This window comes from Kockiozyma suomiensis (genome assembly GCF_038497685.1).
Source record: "Kockiozyma suomiensis strain NRRL Y-17356 unplaced genomic scaffold V2V93scaffold_3, whole genome shotgun sequence".
Classification (NCBI taxonomy): Eukaryota; Fungi; Ascomycota; class Lipomycetes; order Lipomycetales; family Lipomycetaceae; genus Kockiozyma; species Kockiozyma suomiensis.
In genome coordinates this window covers 978,954-995,139 of record NW_027117666.1, presented here as the reverse complement: position 1 = coordinate 995,139, position 16,186 = coordinate 978,954, and the positions used below count along the sequence as shown (strand labels likewise).

The window sequence follows — 16,186 nt, the reverse complement described above, 5'->3', positions numbered from 1 at the left end:
TTCCTCAATATTATGAAGTCATGACCGGTCGATGAAGTTTGTGCGAAGTGCATGCGATTCCGGGCGGGCGAACAGCAAGTTGTCTATTGCTCCTGACCCCGCACGTCGGATTGTTATTCCTCAAAGTAACCGATGAAATAGCGAGTTTGTAATTCTCTACGATCAACTATCCGAACGAATCCTCAGATCGTATGTTTCCCAACTAATCTAGCAGTTAGCAAGAAATTAGAGTTTCGTTAGCGCCGATCGAAGATCAGTACCCCGCAATTTTGTCTATAGCGTCTTAGGTACTGCTGTACGCTCGTGCACTATCCCAGTGCATCTATGCAAAGTTTAATTTACACAAGCCCTTACCCTATATAACGCCGCATTCGTCGTGCTTCGCTCTCGAGTCGAAAGTAATAGAGACGGTGGTCAAGTCTCTTCATCGTTTGTTGGCTGATACTCGTTGGCTTGAGATAACTATGACACAGTCACAATCTGGTGTCTGATTCCGTTTGATGCAAATAGGCTGACTGTGAGTTTCTTGCAGCTTTTGATTCTCGTAGCCTCAGAAAATACGTCCACTGCTTCTTGCGTCGTACACAACTACTACAATGCGGGGTCATAGGTAGCATACTATTTACATCTGACGACATTATCGGAGCATTTCTTGTTAGAACCCGTAGCAAGAGCATGAACTGATATACAAACTTTGTTTAGCCTACTTTTAGAATCGGGTAAAGAAGTCTCGTTATGTTTTAGTACTTGAGCTGAAAGAAGGCTTGTAAATAGAAGACGGTTACCTACAAAATCAATGGTGGTATGTACCTAAATCTACGGAAGAACCCCGCAGTACTACCGGTGGAAATATCTCCCCTCTTCCGATACTGCCGCTAGTACAGTAAATCCGGTTGGTAACCCGCGTCACAGTAAATGTCGCTTGCGGTATCAGTTGCAAAACCGATACAGGTCAGGTTTAAATTATCCGAAACTTCTCCGACTATATTAATGCGTACTCGGATATGATGGAGAGAGATTTGAGAGAAGTAGACGTTATAAAGGCTTAGGCGTGACCAGATCTTGCGATATGCTCTTTTATTTCGTTAAATTTAAGCAGAATCCTACAATCTTTAGATCTTCAATTTTGAGTGTTCACAATGGCTTCCATACTCTCCTCGCTTGAATTTTCAGCTCTTACTGATAAGATACCTCATGAATTGGGATATTTGCCAACTCTCGCGCTGGCAATATTTATTTACGCTAGCTTCAAGCTCTTGTCAATGGGAAGAAGAGAAAAGGGTCTTCCACCTGGCCCACCTACTTTGCCTATTTTAGGAAATCTTCATCAAATTCCTATTACCGGTCTCAATGTTAAGTATGCAGTATTTGTGACTTTGGCTCTTAAATAGAGCTTGCTCTGACTTTTTAACACAGATTCCTTGAATGGGGCGAGAAATACGGCGGAATTTTCTCCCTTAAAATAGGATCAGGAACAATGATTGTCTTATTTGATCGCAAAGCGGTTCATGACTTGGTTGATAAGAAAGGCACTATCTACTCTGAGCGTCCCAATAATTATGTTGCGGAACTTGTTACCCATGGAGACAGTTTCGCTTTCATGAATAACTCACCTCTGTATCGTGAGCAGAGAAAGATTGCTTCCCACAACCTTTCTGTAAGTTTCCTCTCTTAAGTAAATGAATAGATTTGCTAATAGTTATACAGCCTAGAATTCTTGATGAAAATGTCAATGCAATTCAAGATGCTGAGTAAGTAATATAGGTGTATCAAATATGAATGCGGCATAATAACTGACGGGCTATATAATTAGAATCACGGTGCTTATGCGTGATCTTGTGCAGTCACCCCTTGATTTCTACCAGCATATCATGAGAACTACTAGCTCTATCTCTTGCTGCATGGTTTTTGGTCAGCGTGGTGCGACTTACAAGTCATTTTTTGGTCACGTAAGAAATTTCTTCCAAGGTATTGAAATGTTATAAAGCTAATATTTTCTTAAAGTGTGTTTATGATGCTATGGACTCGGTATGTTATTAATAACTGTAAAAATTACAAAAGATACTTACTTCATGATAAATTAGTACAGCGAGTCTTTGGAACCTGGTGCAAACCCTCCTGTTGATGAATTTGGATTCCTTAAGTACCTTCCTGGATTTATGAGTCCTTGGAAGAAGCGTGCCCATAAGTCGTACGTCGCTATGGATAATACATGGTCAAAGGCTCGAGAGTATTTGGATCAGCGTCGAGCTAAAGGAGATAGGCGAATATGCATTGCTGACAAGGTTTTGGACGACAAAAAGCAGACAGATATTATGAGCGATAATCAGATCAATCACTTCTTGGGTGTTCTGGTTGAAGGAGGTGCCGATACTACTGCTTCTGCTATTTCGACTATGATTTTGTGCTTGGTACTAAATCCGGAGCATCAGATTATTGCTCAGAAGGAACTAGATGCTGTCTGTGGAACAGCAAGGTACTGTTCTCTCAGCTATACATGTTTCGGGATATAATACTAATTTGCATAGAATGCCTGTATGGGACGATTTTAATGATCTTCCTTACATTAATTGTATTGTCAAAGAAGGCCTTCGATGGCACCCTGTGTATGTCTCGTGATCAGTGTCTAATGCGTTTACATCTAATATCTGTTGCATAGGCTTCCTCTTGGCGTTCCGCACAGAGTTGCTCAGGATGATTGGTACAACGGAATGCTTATCCCTAAGGATGCAACTGTTGTGATTCCCTCCTTCGCTATTCAGCGCAGTGAGCTCTACAACTACAAGGACCCTGAAGAGTTTAACCCGAAAAGATTCCTTAATCATCCCAGATTGGCGAGCGACTATGCAGGAAGTCCTGACTTTGATAACAGAGATAAGTAATACAATATAGATTTATAAATGAAGTAAAGCTGACGAGCGTTAGGATTTACATCACTACGCATATGGTGCAGGTCGTCGTATCTGCCCCGGGATGCATCTCGCTGAACGGACGCAATGGCGTGCAATCTCCAAGTTATTGTGGGCGTTCAACATTGAGGCGCCTATTGACCCGGCTACCGGACAGAAGATTATGCCTGATCCAAACGCTTACAAAGAAGGAATTTCCCATGGTCCGCTTCCTTTCAAGGTTGTATTCAAGCCTCGCAGCCAGGCACATGTTGATGTGATTATGAAGGAATGCGATAAGAGTCTTAGCATGCTCCAGCAGTGGGAGTAAATGAGAGGGCTTATGCCTAAATGGCAATTTCTTACTGTTAAACTGAGCCAGTCTGATGTCTTCCGAGTATACAAGTATATATTTTTAGTAGTAGCTTTTTTTTTTTTTAGCTTTTTTATCGGTTATATATATGACATGTTACGTGGAATGTAAACTTGATAGTTTTGCGCAATATCGTAAGTTATATTATCATATTTTGAGCAGTAGATTTCTAATAGTGTTACATAAACAGTATGTGGAGGGTTTCGAATTCTTTTTGTTTAGCCTGTCAACTATTGAAGACGGTATTTAGACTTTTTAGTAGCCAAGAGTTATGACAATAGAGCTGTATTGAGTTAAATACATAAAACCTGAGTGTAATAGAGTTTCTGATGCCAAATTGTTTCGGCGAGCGCTATTACGAAGCTACTGCTTAGCTGTCAGATTCTTAGGTTTATATGAGACTTTATGGGCCACAACCCCGCTTTTGTCTAGTGACGACAGCGCGTTGATCTGTCACTACTGCTTTGTCTAAAGACATTTCGATCTTCTGATGCTGCAATGCACTCTTTAATTTATCTCCAACACATAGTCATGCATGACTTATCAAGATATTTGACTGGTGCGCACAAAAGGCTTTCGAAATGTGACGTTGGTTGTGAGGGGTAGATGGGCTTAATCGGGAATGGATCGAAGTCTCGCGGAGCTCAACATGCACTTATTTTTTTGCTGCGGTTGCTTTTTTACGGCTACTTTTTTACGGCTACTATCTCAGCTGATTGGGTACACATTCGGGAAGTCTTCGGAATATTTTGCCGCAATGTAGTGTTTCTCCGCCGCTTAAAAGACTGCCGTCCATCAGGACTAAAATTAAATGAATCGATCTCCAGCGTATAATTATCGTGACTGCCCTGACCATTTGGATTTTCTATTGTGAACGACTACTTATAAGCGTATTACTGGATTGAAGAACGCAATGACGACTACTCTTTCAGCAAATACCATTTTTGCGGTCGCAGGTCTGCTCTTGATTTATGGCTTCTACCGTATCTTGCAGATCGGGAAACGCGACCCCCGACTGCCTCCCGGACCTCCTACGATACCTCTCTTTGGAAATATGCTTGAGATTCCAACTACTGGCTTAGGAAAGAAGTTAGTGCAGATTAATTTATAGTTCAAACGTTTAAATTATGTCATCTAACTTTTTGCCAGGTTCATGGAGTGGTCGGAAAAATATGGAAAAATCTACTCACTCAAGGTCGGACCGGGAAATATCATTGTTATCTGTGATCGTAAAGCTATTCATGAGTTGATAGATAAAAAAGGGACTTTATACTCTGACAGACCGTCGAACATGGTTCCTCTCTTCATCACTCGAGGCAATCATATGACAATGGAGTGTCAAACTCCCTCATGGCGAGAGAAGCGAACAATAATCACCAGAAATCTCAACCCGAAATCGCTAGATGAAAAGCATTTCCGTATACAAGAAGCGGAGTATGTGTTTGAATCTGGCCTTTGCTCTAATATGTCGGAAATAATGCTGATTACATATCATAATCTAGAGCTGTTGTTTTTATGAACAGATTGGTTGAGGAGCCTAAGAAATTCTTCCCCTATGCAAGGCTTTACTCATCATCTGTCGCATCAGTATTGGCCTGGGGTTTCCGTGCTAAGTCTCTCGAATCATTTTGGTTTAAAGATGTGTCTGCGCTGATCGAAGAAGTATGTACTATCGTGATTGTATTTCTAATAAGCTAACATATTTGAATAGTGGCTTCAAGCTATTGAACCTGGCGCCAACCCGCCTGTAGACTTAATTCCTTGGTTGTGGTATATGCCAGGCCAGTGGAAGAAGCGTGCATACCGCTTGCGTGACAAGATGGATACCGTTTGGGGCAATGCGCGGCAGTTGGTTGAAGAGCGCCGTGCGCGTGGTGATAAACGCGAATGCATGATTGACATGAAGCTGGATGAATATAATAAAGTAGGTTGGCCGATGAGTCAGCAGGCCTTCAATATCCTCTTCGGTGAGATTATGGAGGCTGGTTCTGATACCACAGCAAATCAGATTTTGACTATAATTCTGGCTCTTGCCAAAAGCAAAAAAATTCAGGAAAGAGCTCGCGAGGAGATCGATAGGGTGTGTGGAGTTGAGAGAACTCCTTTGTTTTCCGACTTTGAGCAGTTGCCGTACATCAATGCTATTGTGAAAGAAGGTCTTCGCTGGCGCCCTACGTGAGTCCTCTCAAATGCCTAGTCTAGTGTATTAAGAGCTCTTGGCTGACGATTATATAGATCCGACTTGGGACTTCCGCACACCGTCACCAAAGGTGAGTTTAGTCTTTTGCTTCCTATTTAGGTACCACTAATATATTTTCATAAGATGATTGGTATGATGGTATGCTTATCCCGAAAGGAAGCACTATTTTTGTGGGCGTATGGGCCATGCATAATGATGAGACTTATTATCCTGATCATGATGTATTTGATCCAGATAGGTTTATCAACCACCGCAAGCTCGCGAACGACTATGCGGTTGGACCAGACTACGAGCATCGAGATAAGTATCGCCCATGAGAGCAGTAACCGAAGCGCGGCTAACCTTTATTTTACATCATTATGGATATGGCGGTGGACGACGAATCTGTCCAGGACTCCACTTAGCAGAACGTAGCATGTGGCGTATTACGGCCAAGTTACTTTGGGCATTTGAGTTTGACGAGCCTATCGACGAGGAAACTGGTGAAATCAAACCGCTGGACACGAACGCCTATACATCTGCTAATTTAGTATGTCCATTACCTTTTGACGTGCGAATCAAGCTTCGTAGCCCAGCCCATGGAGAAGTGATCAAGCGGGAGCTTGCTAGTGCGGAAGAGTTCTTGTCTCAGTATGAGTAAAGCCAAGTCTCCACTGTCCTTGTAAGTAACAGTCAAGCTAGACTGACGGTGATGTTTCATTGAGAAAAGATATTTTGAGTGAGCAACAAATAAAAATTAGTTTTTCAGACGCATGTCTTATATTAATGTTGTAATCACTGATCATGCAATTATTCAATACTTCCAGTGCAGACTTTGCATTTCGTTTCATATCGTGGAGATACACAGTTTTTTTCGCGTAACAGTATTAGATCAAATATGGCTAGTTTAACAGAAGTAGGCCCAAACTGTAGGTAGAGTACCCGGTTTACGCAAGTGTAATATACCAGATGCTCGCCATTACTTTATTAGCTTGGCTAAATAGCAATGTAGATTAATACATGTTTTTTGTTTTCGCTGTGGTTCATAATCTGACTGGCAATGAACAGATGGCGGCACCATCATGTACTAAACTAGTTTAAAAAGAGGGAGAATTATTATAAGATTGTCTCTTCCTGATTGGCTAATCATTATTTGAGAGTTGTAAAAAAGAGGACATCAAACAGAAAAAGATTGACGCTAATGCTGAGTCGCCTTGTCGAATTTTGGCACATTTTAATAGATAGCGGATGAATGTGTATATGAGTATAACGAAGATCATCAATTCATTGATTTAGAGATCCTTAGGTTATACAAGAAAGTGCTTCTGATTCACTACTATAAAATACAGGGAGGAGCAAAATTCTCTCTAGCAGACGAGCTGCTTGTACTTCGATCCTGAGATTGTATTTCCGATGCAGTCACTAGGTGATATATTTAGCTCTCATTCATAATGAAATGCTAGCGAAAGGACGAAATTTTATAACTTGCACTTGCTTGATGTTGAAAACCACAAGCAAATGCATTCTGCCGACTGACGATTCAGTCTGTTGTCACTCAATAGGAAACAGTAAAGATATAACGTACCGGAGGATACTGATGTGGAATTATAGCAATCGATTTAGTCTCAATTACGTTATACAATGATGTATAGTCGGGTGCTGTCTGCTGGTTATAATTGCTTATTGTTGCAACTGGCGACTGGGTGCTTTGTTGTCTCCTGGTCAATGAAGCATCTCTGAGAGCAACATATTCTGCTTACAGAATTTTATTAAAATAGTATTTTCAAATCTAACAGGACAACGATATCTCCCTGTAAAAACTCCCTGTGAAAACCCCCTGTAAAAAACGCAAACACCAATATCAGTGGTACCTGTGTCTGGTTATAGAGTTTGAGAGGAGACATGAGACGTGCGTACCTGATAATATAATTGTCATATATAGGAGAAGATGGCCCAAATTGTTTTCTAGTGGTGATCTCTTCGAAACCCCGATTTTAGGCAAGATTCACGCAAAAATCGACAGCGGCGGCGCTGAAAAGGTTTGCGAAGCACACTTGCGAAGCACACAGTTGGTTTAGCACCGAAGGTATCTGGGAGTATGTGATCTCGTAATTGTCGGTTTCCTTCACACCCTGCTCGAGCTGCGATTGGTCAATTCTGAATGAGTATACGCTAAGTAAGAGGATTACCAAACGAGCAGCTTCTCTGCAAACCTCTGATAGCGTCAGTGCAATCGAATTTCCGCTACCCTGTGCATAGAAAAATAAAATAAGAACACTCTTTCTACTTTCAGCACTGTTAAAAGTTGAGAAGCTGCCGTCAACCTACATCTAAATGTCACAGATGGCTGGGCGCAGGCCCATCATTAGTAGCTGCGTCCCGCAAAGGTCAGTCTTGCCATAACCCGTAATCTGCACATCAACTGCCTGCCTCGCGCCAAACCTATATAAAAATTGACATTCCGCGAGACCACCGCGGCAATATCAGTATTCTTACTGTAAGAAAACTATGATCAGAGACATTCAATGAGTGGATATCGAGAGGCCTGGACAGACAACTATCAACCCTAGCCTCGGCGCACATCGCCTTCGCGTATACGACACTACTCTCATACACGTAGACATGCAAAAGCGCGTATGAAAACAGGCATTACTAGAGATACGTAAGCCGGTAATGAATTATATTGGAATCAGTAGGTTTGCGGAGAGATCGTCTGGCTAATTGGTCAACGATGGTAAGCCGCGATTGGACTCATCTACCAGGCTTTATTATCAACACAACCCAATTACTCAACTGCCAATTAGAAATGTTACATAACTTATTTGTCATGCGATAGTACCTTAGATTACCTTAATGATCTATTGATTCTCAACCTGTTGCAGTCATGTACGGGCCTTTGCTGAATTACTTTGTGTTTAGTATACTGGCTAACGAAGTTTCGCTATAGTTAAAGTTCAGCTGAGTACAATGGCTGTGGGAGATCGAGTTAGATGCGATACTCAGCCGCATCCCCCGCGATGCATAAGAAATTGATTACATACATAAATATGCCGCTCCGTCTTATATAATAATTATTATTTCCTCCGTCACTTTCTTTATTGCAACTTATTTTTTTTGCACTGACTTGTTAAACAGTACCTCATTCTTCCACCGGAATCTGATTTTGGTTATTATCTGAATGCGGCGAAGTGGTCTGGTATCGTTCTTAACATAATTTACTTCTAGCTTGCAAAGTTATCTGGCGTCAACAAGCTAATTCGGCTATTCAAATGGATTAACACTATTATTCATATCTAAAAGCTCTAGTAAATACAAACAAAACACAAACCTAAATTGAAAGCAATAAGGATATCCTTTTATAAACTCAACCATCGCGAAATTCGCCCGTGAGGTCTGCGTTAACTCCTGAAGATAAAGTGTCATTAACACCTTCTTGGTGACTGTAGGTGGAAACATTTTGAGAGCTTGATCAAAATCATAATAGTAAAATGCTGGATTAAACGGTTCTGTTTTATTGAGTCTCACTAAACTGAGGTAGAGCACCGAATGACGCATACAGTTAAGCCCAAGTCTTCAGAAGTTTCATGGCAGTAATGTTCAGCCATGCCACCGGCAATGACAGGATCAGGTTCATTAAATCTCACGGATACTGACGTATTCCCATATCTACATTCTCATGCAAAAACCTCGTCTAATATCAAGTCAGTAACAATCATAGAAAGCAATCATAGAAACAAATGTTTAGGGCTGTCAGGAAGTTATTCCATGAAGGCAAGTGACCAACTGCTTTCATAAAGGCGACAGAATCTGACCAATCATGACAGTCATTCTCCATATCTTAGAACAGTTAAGAGGATCACTCTTCTGATTGTGAAGCTGAGTCCTAGTATTTTTCTTCTGCGCCGACCAAATTGAACGTGGCTCGCTATTTATATTGAAATCTTTGGTAAACGAGTAAGGGCAGAATAGATGTCAAATATAGACGAACAGTGGCGCATGCATTCTGCTCGGAGATTAGCTCTACATGCTCGATTTTGCTGTTTGCGAGCTACAATATCATGCTCGCCTTGGGCTGTGTTCGCTGACTTGCCAATAGCTTAACATAATCATTCGGCGACTGCGGTGATTTTAAAGATTGGCCGAAGGCGGGCCATATCTGATGTAGTGAAATTAGTTTCTATGGCAAGACTGAGACACAAGACGGGGTAGTTAGCGATAGTCAGAAAATAAATGTTGAGAGGTTTGCTCTGTGTGGGAATGATATAAGCTCCATGAGCGTGGAAAACAGTCGAAAGAATGGACGCTCGAAGCTGGAGCATTGTCTGCGATTATAACTCAGTGTACATACTAGTGCCTACCACTTGCAAGAGCCAATTGTAGCCGGCAAAGTAAAGCAGTCGATTATACTGCGTAACATTCTACACGGCCTCGGCTGCTGGGCAATCTCCCGTTATCTACGCTATACTATCCCTTGCGGGACAAGGATGGAACCGGCACTAGCTGCTTTTCCTGTCGGACGCTTAATGTACCAGTTCTTCAAGTTGCTATATTGATATCTGGATAGCTAACATATCACTCAACAAACTGTTTGAGCCAGTAAAATTCCCTTCGAATATATATATATTACGATGCAGATTTAGTACTAAGTTCTGATATACATCGATACAACACTTGTTTATAATACATAAATACCACACTTGTCTATAATGCAGCGAATCTTCAAGACTCAATCACCCGAGGCAATTCCTCTGTCAAAAACTCAACGACTGCATCCGGACCACGCTCTATTTGCAGACCATGAGGAATCGCTGCAGTTTTAGCCTTGGGCACGAGTTCCTTGGTGAGCCGCCGTACTTCAGCGCTCTCCTCTTCAGTCCACATTGAAGCACAACACTGCAAAGATCAGACTACAGTTAGCGTACGGAGTTGGATATCAAATTCACATGTTGCATACTAGAAGATCAGGCTGGACTGCCTCTACAACAGCTCTGACATCCGAAAGTGCTAAAGCAGTACAATCGAATCAGCAATGGCAGCCAGACATCTAAACACGATTTCAAACTAACTTGCAATATTTGCAGCATGAACAATTGAGTAGCGACCGCTAATATTTGCTAGCACCCGAGGAATAAGGCGACGGGCGCGCTCGGGAGCGTTGTTGACGGTAACAAGAAGTAGAGGAGCTGTGGACATGGCTGAGCTGTTGACAGAAGATACAGCTCGATAACTAACTAGTTACAATATGGCTGCGCTTAGCCGACGCCACGCGCAGCTTGTCTTATATTTGCAACAAACCCCTTGAGAACATGCAACAACTCTCCGCAGCGGACTTAAGATTATTCCAGCAAATCGCACGCAAGACTCGTGCAAACCCTACCAGTGTTCCCCACTTATAACAGTTCTCGCCAACCGCAGCCAGTGTGGCCACAGTTCCGCCGGATAAAGATAACTGATTGGACAGTCAGATTCTTATAAGACCTATGCCAGTTAGGCTTTGTGCTTGCAACAATCATTCTACAATACCGACATCATGACCAACCTCGGCGACTTTCGGGCTTATCTCCCTGATCTTTCACTCCCGCGTTTTGTCGTAATGGCAAAGCAGGATCCGTACGAGTACAGCGCCAGCTTCAAAACAAAAAAACAACCACCATGGCTACATGCCCTTTACACGCACTGGCTGAAACTTTTCCAAGAACCATTTAAAGGAGTCACTACAGACGGCAATGTCGTTCCTGGATTATTTGAGCTAGAGGATGACGGTATCCCTATCGATAATATAGTGGCTTCTGCTGCCAAACTACTAGACCTACTCGACAATAAGCAGAAAGCTGCTACTCTCCACCACATTGACTCACCCGAGTGGCGCACTTGGTCAAATCCAGAGTTTCTTCTCAGCATCAAAGGCGTCCGTCTTGAAGAGCTCTCAGATCTTGCTCGTGACGCCGTCATGAACGTACTTAAGATCACGCTCTCACCGGAAGGCTTTGAAAAAGCTGTGGCAGCGATGCGCATTAATAGCTTTCTTGGCGATCTTGTCAAGGCTCCAGTTATCATGAACGAATGGTCCTACAACTTTGTTATTTTTGGTACGCCATCTTCAAATCGTCCATGGGGCTGGCAGTTTTATGGCCATCATCTCTGCCTCAATGTCTTCTTTTACAAGTCTCAAATTGTGATCTCTCCTTGGTTTACTGGAGCCGAGCCTAATATTATAGATGAAGGGCCTTATGCAGGCACGCGCATTCTTGCGGCCGAAGAACAGCTCGGCCTTGATCTCATGCAGAGCCTTCCGTCACACATGCAATCACAGGCTCAAGTTTATAAGCTTATGAAAGATCCCGCAATGGGACCTGGGCGCTGGAATAAAGATGACCAGCGGCACCTCTGTGGCGCTTATAGAGATAATAAGGTGATCCCATACGAGGGGATCGTTGTTTCGACTTTCACGAGCGCGCAGAAGAAATTTCTGTACGAAATTTACGAGAAATATCTTTTGTTCTTGCCCGAATCAGCCCGCAAGGCCAAGATAAACAATCTGCGCAAGTACGAGAGTGAAACATATTTCTCTTGGATTGGTGGATACGGCAACGAGGATCCTTTCTACTACCGCATACAGAGCCCAATCATCGTCATAGAGTTTGATCATCACTCGGGTGTTTTTCTCAACAACCAAGAGCCGGCTAAATTCCACATCCATACACTTCTTCGCACTCCGAACGCGGGCGATTACGGTATGGCATTGCGTCCTCTGATTCCTCCAATAGAAGGGGCGGAAGGTACTCCTATTCTCTGGCAGTAAAGATAAAATAGTAAAAGTATCATCAAATATATACTGTCTTGGAATTATCAATTAACAATACCATATATTCTCGACGCTTATTGAAAATGGAAATTGATAGTAACCATGTTATCTCCGAGTAATGGCTGAACCTAAGGCGCCTAAGATTTCTCCCGCTTAACTTTTATCTCCGGTAGCACCTCCGTCCTTCCGAGCCTGTGACTTCTTTCAAATATTAAATTTATTTGCCTAAACCTACTGCCTCTGATATAACTCAGAGCTGAAGCTTCTATAAAATGCTTGTGTAATTACAAGAATCAGTGACCGATGTATCATGAAAGTTATCGAATATCACACATGGCAAACGCTATCATTTGGACTAGCAAGTGGGGTTTGTGTCCTTAGTGCGGAACAGTTGCAATCAATCCACAATAGATATCTTAGTTTTCCATTTTTAAGTCGGATGTAATTCTACTTTTAACAATTGCGGCAGTTTCAAGTGACTTGCTGTCAGCTGCAATCTTATCAGACCATCCATATCCATGAAATACAATCTGTCAAATACTGTGGTCTCCTGGCTTTAGCCTTATATAAACGGCTTGAACTATTGTTTGCTGCATTGTGTCGGTATCCGCAGGAAGCCATCATCCTCTCAGATATTATTTGCCTAAATGCTAAATACATTTGCAGTGCCTCTTTTGCAGTTGTTCAGTTCATTTTGCATATGTGATTCTCGGCAATTCAATTGACTTTGGAATGAATCTGTAGGCAACTCTTAGCAAACACAGAGTAGTGTTTATCTCATACACTTTTAAGTGCAGTTAGAATATTGGATGCTTTGACGCCTACTTCAAATGCTAAAGCTTAGAAAGTCACTGCTGTCTCAGTTACGTCCTGCTGTCCTAGAAGCACTCTGTGGGGCTCGCTTACTTCTGCACTGTTACATAGAGCAAGTTAGATCCTTTAGGGTTACTAGGGTCTTTAGGGTTCCACCCACTGCGAGGCTGCGTGCGGCTGCTAACAATTACATTGTCTAGTTTTTACCCCGCATTATTCTGTTGTGCTGAGCATCTCATGTGACCTTATTCGGCCTCACATAATTATCCGCATACTATTACCCTCTCGTTCTCTCCGTCTACAATCAGCAGAAAAAATAAGAATTTCAGAAATGAATAATAATTCTTCGATATTTATTTATTAATTTACGCTCTTGGCCATTTTGTCGGAACAAACCCACCACTAAGCTATCCTTCACGGCTCTTGTTGTCGACGTCTTGGATACGTCAAAGTGACTAAAACCCTGTGTTTAGCATCATTCCCATTGTAAGAGCAAGATCAAAAAAATTCTTAGGTTCTTTTATATAATGCGATGTGTCAAGATGTAAAACTTCTAATATGGCAGTTCTCTGGTGGGTTCGATCATGCCCTTCTCTCACACTTTGGGCCCCTCTCTACCGGTGAATTAGAATTTCCGTTAGAGATCAGGCTCCTCTCCAGCTATGGAGACTGCAGCATAGGTCTCTCTACTTATCTTCCCCGCTTTCTGATTTGCAATATATTTTCGTATATAATAAGTCGTCGGCGTGACTGACTGCTGTGTTACTATACCGCTACTCTGTAGTTTGCAATATCAGCAAAGATGCCGTTTGGAATTCTTGAGGACAATCATTTGGATATCGTTCCAGGAACTGGTTGGTAGACTATGCTCTTCTACTTTGCAATCTTCTAATATCGCCTTGAACTCTTTTAGCAAATCTGAATGATCAAGAGGATGCTGCTACCATTTATGCTCATTTGCCGCCTAGCATGCTCAAGCATGGTAAAGGCAGATATTCCCATGTCATTCTAGTTCCTCAACCTTCTGATTCACCAAATGATCCTCTCAACGTGAGTCTGCTGATTTTGTGCTGTAACTATTGTTCAATTCTAATGTTTTGAAAAAAAAACAGTGGCCTCAATGGAAGAAAGAATGTATTCTACTCATTGTCGGACTTTCGGCAGCTGTTGTTGGTGCATATGGTCCCATGCTTTCTCCTGGATTTGTGCTGATCGCTGCAGAACTTGGCATTTCTGTCAACACAGTATCCCAGACGACTTCATGGCTGGTGCTTACTATCGGGTTATCGCTGGTGATTATGAATCCTCTGGCAAAAGCTTACGGAAAACGTCCAATGTACATACTAGCAATTACTCTAATGTTTACTAGCAGTGTCTGGGGCGGGGCTGCCAAAAGTTTCAACTCTTTGCTCGCCAGTAGAATCTATGCTGGTTTTGGTATGGCACCGTATGAGGTTCTCGTGCAATGTACCTTAAATGACATGTACTTTGTACACGAGAAAGGAACCCGAGTGGCAATCTGGAACCTGTTTCTTCTCTGTGGTATTTCTGGAGGAGGTCTCGTGTCTGGCTATGTTATTGAAGACTTGGGCTGGAAATGGACTTTCTGGTTCTGTGCAATTTTCTTTGGTATTTTAATGTTTTTTGTCTTCTTTTTTGTTCCAGAGACTACATTCATTCGCCCTCCGCTGGATATTGCGCCTGAATTTGACCCAACACTAGAAAAAGTTGCTGAGCTGCAAATCGAGAATACTTCCGAGACGGTTGCCGATGAAGAAAAAAAGACTGAATCTGGAAATAGTAATCAAGAGCTTCGTAGACGAATTCACTGGGGTGCTGATGACCCAAAAAAGGGCTTTATTGCTTCGCTAGCTATATATACGGGTCGTTATTCTAATGCTCCACTTTGGCGCATCATTGCCAGAACATTGATTGTTTTCTTTTACCCCGCCGTGTTCTGGGCGTTTCTTGTTGTCGGTACTACAACGACATGGATTGTTGTCTTTAGCGTTGTCAACGCTTCAATTTTCACTGTCGAGCCTTACAACTTTTCGGTTGGCCAAACTGGCCTAATTGGTATCTCTCCGTTAGTTTTGGTTATTATTGGAGAATTAGCAGCGGGGCCGCTTAACGATTATCTTTGCGTGTATCTTGCTCAAAAGAATAAGGGTATTTATGAGTCTGAATTCCGTTTGGTGCTACTCATTCCGGTTATGATCATTGGCGCAGCTGGCTTTTTTGGATTTGGTGCCTGTGTTCATTATCAGACTCATTGGATGGGACCAGTATTTACCTACGGTCTAGCTAATATGTCGATGGCTGTTGCATCCGGTTCTGTCTTTGGCTATGTGATGGATTCGCATCCCAAGCTCTCTGAAGAAGCCTTTGTTGCAATCAATTTGCGTAATCTTCTCACATTTGGTTTGACCTACTTTGTCAATGACTGGCTAGAAAGAGACGGTCCGCTTGTAGTTTTCTGTATTTTGGGAACGCTGTTTGTCTTGGCTTGCTTGTCTACAATTCCCTTGTGGATATTTGGTAAGCGAGCACGAAGCTGGATTGCCCGTTGTGAATTTCTCAATAATTTCATGACTGATGAGTGATGACTCAGATATTTGCAGCCCAGAAATATTTATGTGCCTGATTGTCAACGTAGCCGAAAAATCTGTCTGATTGGCTTGTTTGATTTATTTGTTTTCTATGTCTAATTTGCTGTTTAATTGAAACTCAATTTTTTTTCACTATTTGATTTAGAAAAATCATATACATCAGAAGACTGGATGCAAAATAGAATAAACACAGATTGAAAGATTTGGGACAGAAACAAGTCTGAAGATGAGTTCACCATAATCCGAAATGTGGGATGGGCTGTACAAACGAAGATTATAGCAGAGCTCAAATCAACTCAACAGGCAAACACCAAACGATACATTGGAAAGAAGATTGCGATGATAAGCTGAAGTCTCCACAAGAAAATCGAGTACGGAGATGGAGTGAGCTGCCAAATAGTAGAAAGCGTACTACCTCCAAGTAGGTATTCAAGAAGAACTATGGCGAGGATGGACAACTCGCAAGATACAAAGTCCGGATTGTGGCTCGAGAATTTACGCAACAGTACGAAATTGATG

General features: G+C 42.1%; 5 protein-coding genes across 5 annotated transcripts; 4 read left to right on the top strand and 1 right to left on the bottom strand.

Annotated features, from left to right (window-relative positions):
* Positions 1-1,003: 1,003 nt before the first annotated feature.
* Positions 1,004-3,389, top strand: V2V93DRAFT_384952 (cytochrome P450). The gene is made up of 9 exons (XM_066912226.1): positions 1,004-1,357; positions 1,417-1,657; positions 1,708-1,751; positions 1,814-1,949; positions 2,005-2,028; positions 2,085-2,476; positions 2,529-2,606; positions 2,660-2,874; positions 2,933-3,389. The coding sequence occupies exons 1-9, from the start codon at positions 1,140-1,142 to the stop codon at positions 3,217-3,219; spliced, it is 1,635 nt and encodes a 544-aa protein (XP_066767648.1). The 5' UTR covers positions 1,004-1,139; the 3' UTR covers positions 3,220-3,389.
* Positions 3,390-4,174: 785 nt separating this feature from the next.
* On the top strand, positions 4,175-6,101 carry V2V93DRAFT_321654 (cytochrome P450; the record flags this gene model as incomplete). Its single annotated transcript, XM_066907366.1, is given in 7 exon segments — positions 4,175-4,350; positions 4,411-4,695; positions 4,764-4,923; positions 4,973-5,436; positions 5,497-5,531; positions 5,585-5,765; positions 5,780-6,101. The coding sequence occupies 7 exon segments, from the start codon at positions 4,175-4,177 to the stop codon at positions 6,099-6,101; spliced, it is 1,623 nt and encodes a 540-aa protein (XP_066767647.1).
* A 3,865-nt stretch (positions 6,102-9,966) lies between these two features.
* V2V93DRAFT_366022 (uncharacterized protein) lies at positions 9,967-10,819 on the bottom strand. Its single transcript, XM_066909220.1, has 3 exons — positions 10,507-10,819; positions 10,395-10,444; positions 9,967-10,333 (listed from the first exon to the last, which is right to left on the bottom strand). Exons 1-3 carry the CDS (start codon positions 10,631-10,633, stop codon positions 10,160-10,162), a joined length of 351 nt encoding a protein of 116 aa, XP_066767646.1. The 5' UTR covers positions 10,634-10,819; the 3' UTR covers positions 9,967-10,159.
* Positions 10,820-10,829: 10 nt separating this feature from the next.
* V2V93DRAFT_165161 (uncharacterized protein) lies at positions 10,830-12,494 on the top strand. The gene has a single exon (XM_066906912.1). It carries the CDS (start codon positions 10,971-10,973, stop codon positions 12,240-12,242), a length of 1,272 nt encoding a protein of 423 aa, XP_066767645.1. The 5' UTR covers positions 10,830-10,970; the 3' UTR covers positions 12,243-12,494.
* Positions 12,495-14,027: 1,533 nt separating this feature from the next.
* On the top strand, positions 14,028-15,661 carry V2V93DRAFT_321658 (major facilitator superfamily domain-containing protein; the record flags this gene model as incomplete). Its single annotated transcript, XM_066907367.1, has 2 exons — positions 14,028-14,108; positions 14,171-15,661. 2 exons carry the CDS (start codon positions 14,028-14,030, stop codon positions 15,659-15,661), a joined length of 1,572 nt encoding a protein of 523 aa, XP_066767644.1.
* Positions 15,662-16,186: the final 525 nt, after the last annotated feature.

Bases quoted from the DNA above. Each gene is read 5' to 3' on its own strand.
- V2V93DRAFT_384952 (XM_066912226.1), top strand. From the start codon at position 1,140: ATGGCTTCCATACTCTCCTCGCTTGAATTTTCAGCTCTTACTGATAAG. The intron at 2,477-2,528 runs GTACTGTTCTCT...TAATTTGCATAG, and splicing joins GCTGTCTGTGGAACAGCAAG to AATGCCTGTATGGGACGATT. The intron at 2,875-2,932 runs ATAAGTAATACA...GTTAGGATTTAC, and splicing joins TCCTGACTTTGATAACAGAG to ATCACTACGCATATGGTGCA.
- V2V93DRAFT_366022 (XM_066909220.1), bottom strand. From the start codon at position 10,633: ATGTCCACAGCTCCTCTACTTCTTGTTACCGTCAACAACGCTCCCGAG. The intron at 10,445-10,506 runs GTTAGTTTGAAA...GTACTGCTTTAG, and splicing joins TCATGCTGCAAATATTGCAA to CACTTTCGGATGTCAGAGCT. The intron at 10,334-10,394 runs GTATGCAACATG...TGATCTTTGCAG, and splicing joins CAGTCCAGCCTGATCTTCTA to TGTTGTGCTTCAATGTGGAC.
- V2V93DRAFT_165161 (XM_066906912.1), top strand. From the start codon at position 10,971: ATGACCAACCTCGGCGACTTTCGGGCTTATCTCCCTGATCTTTCACTC.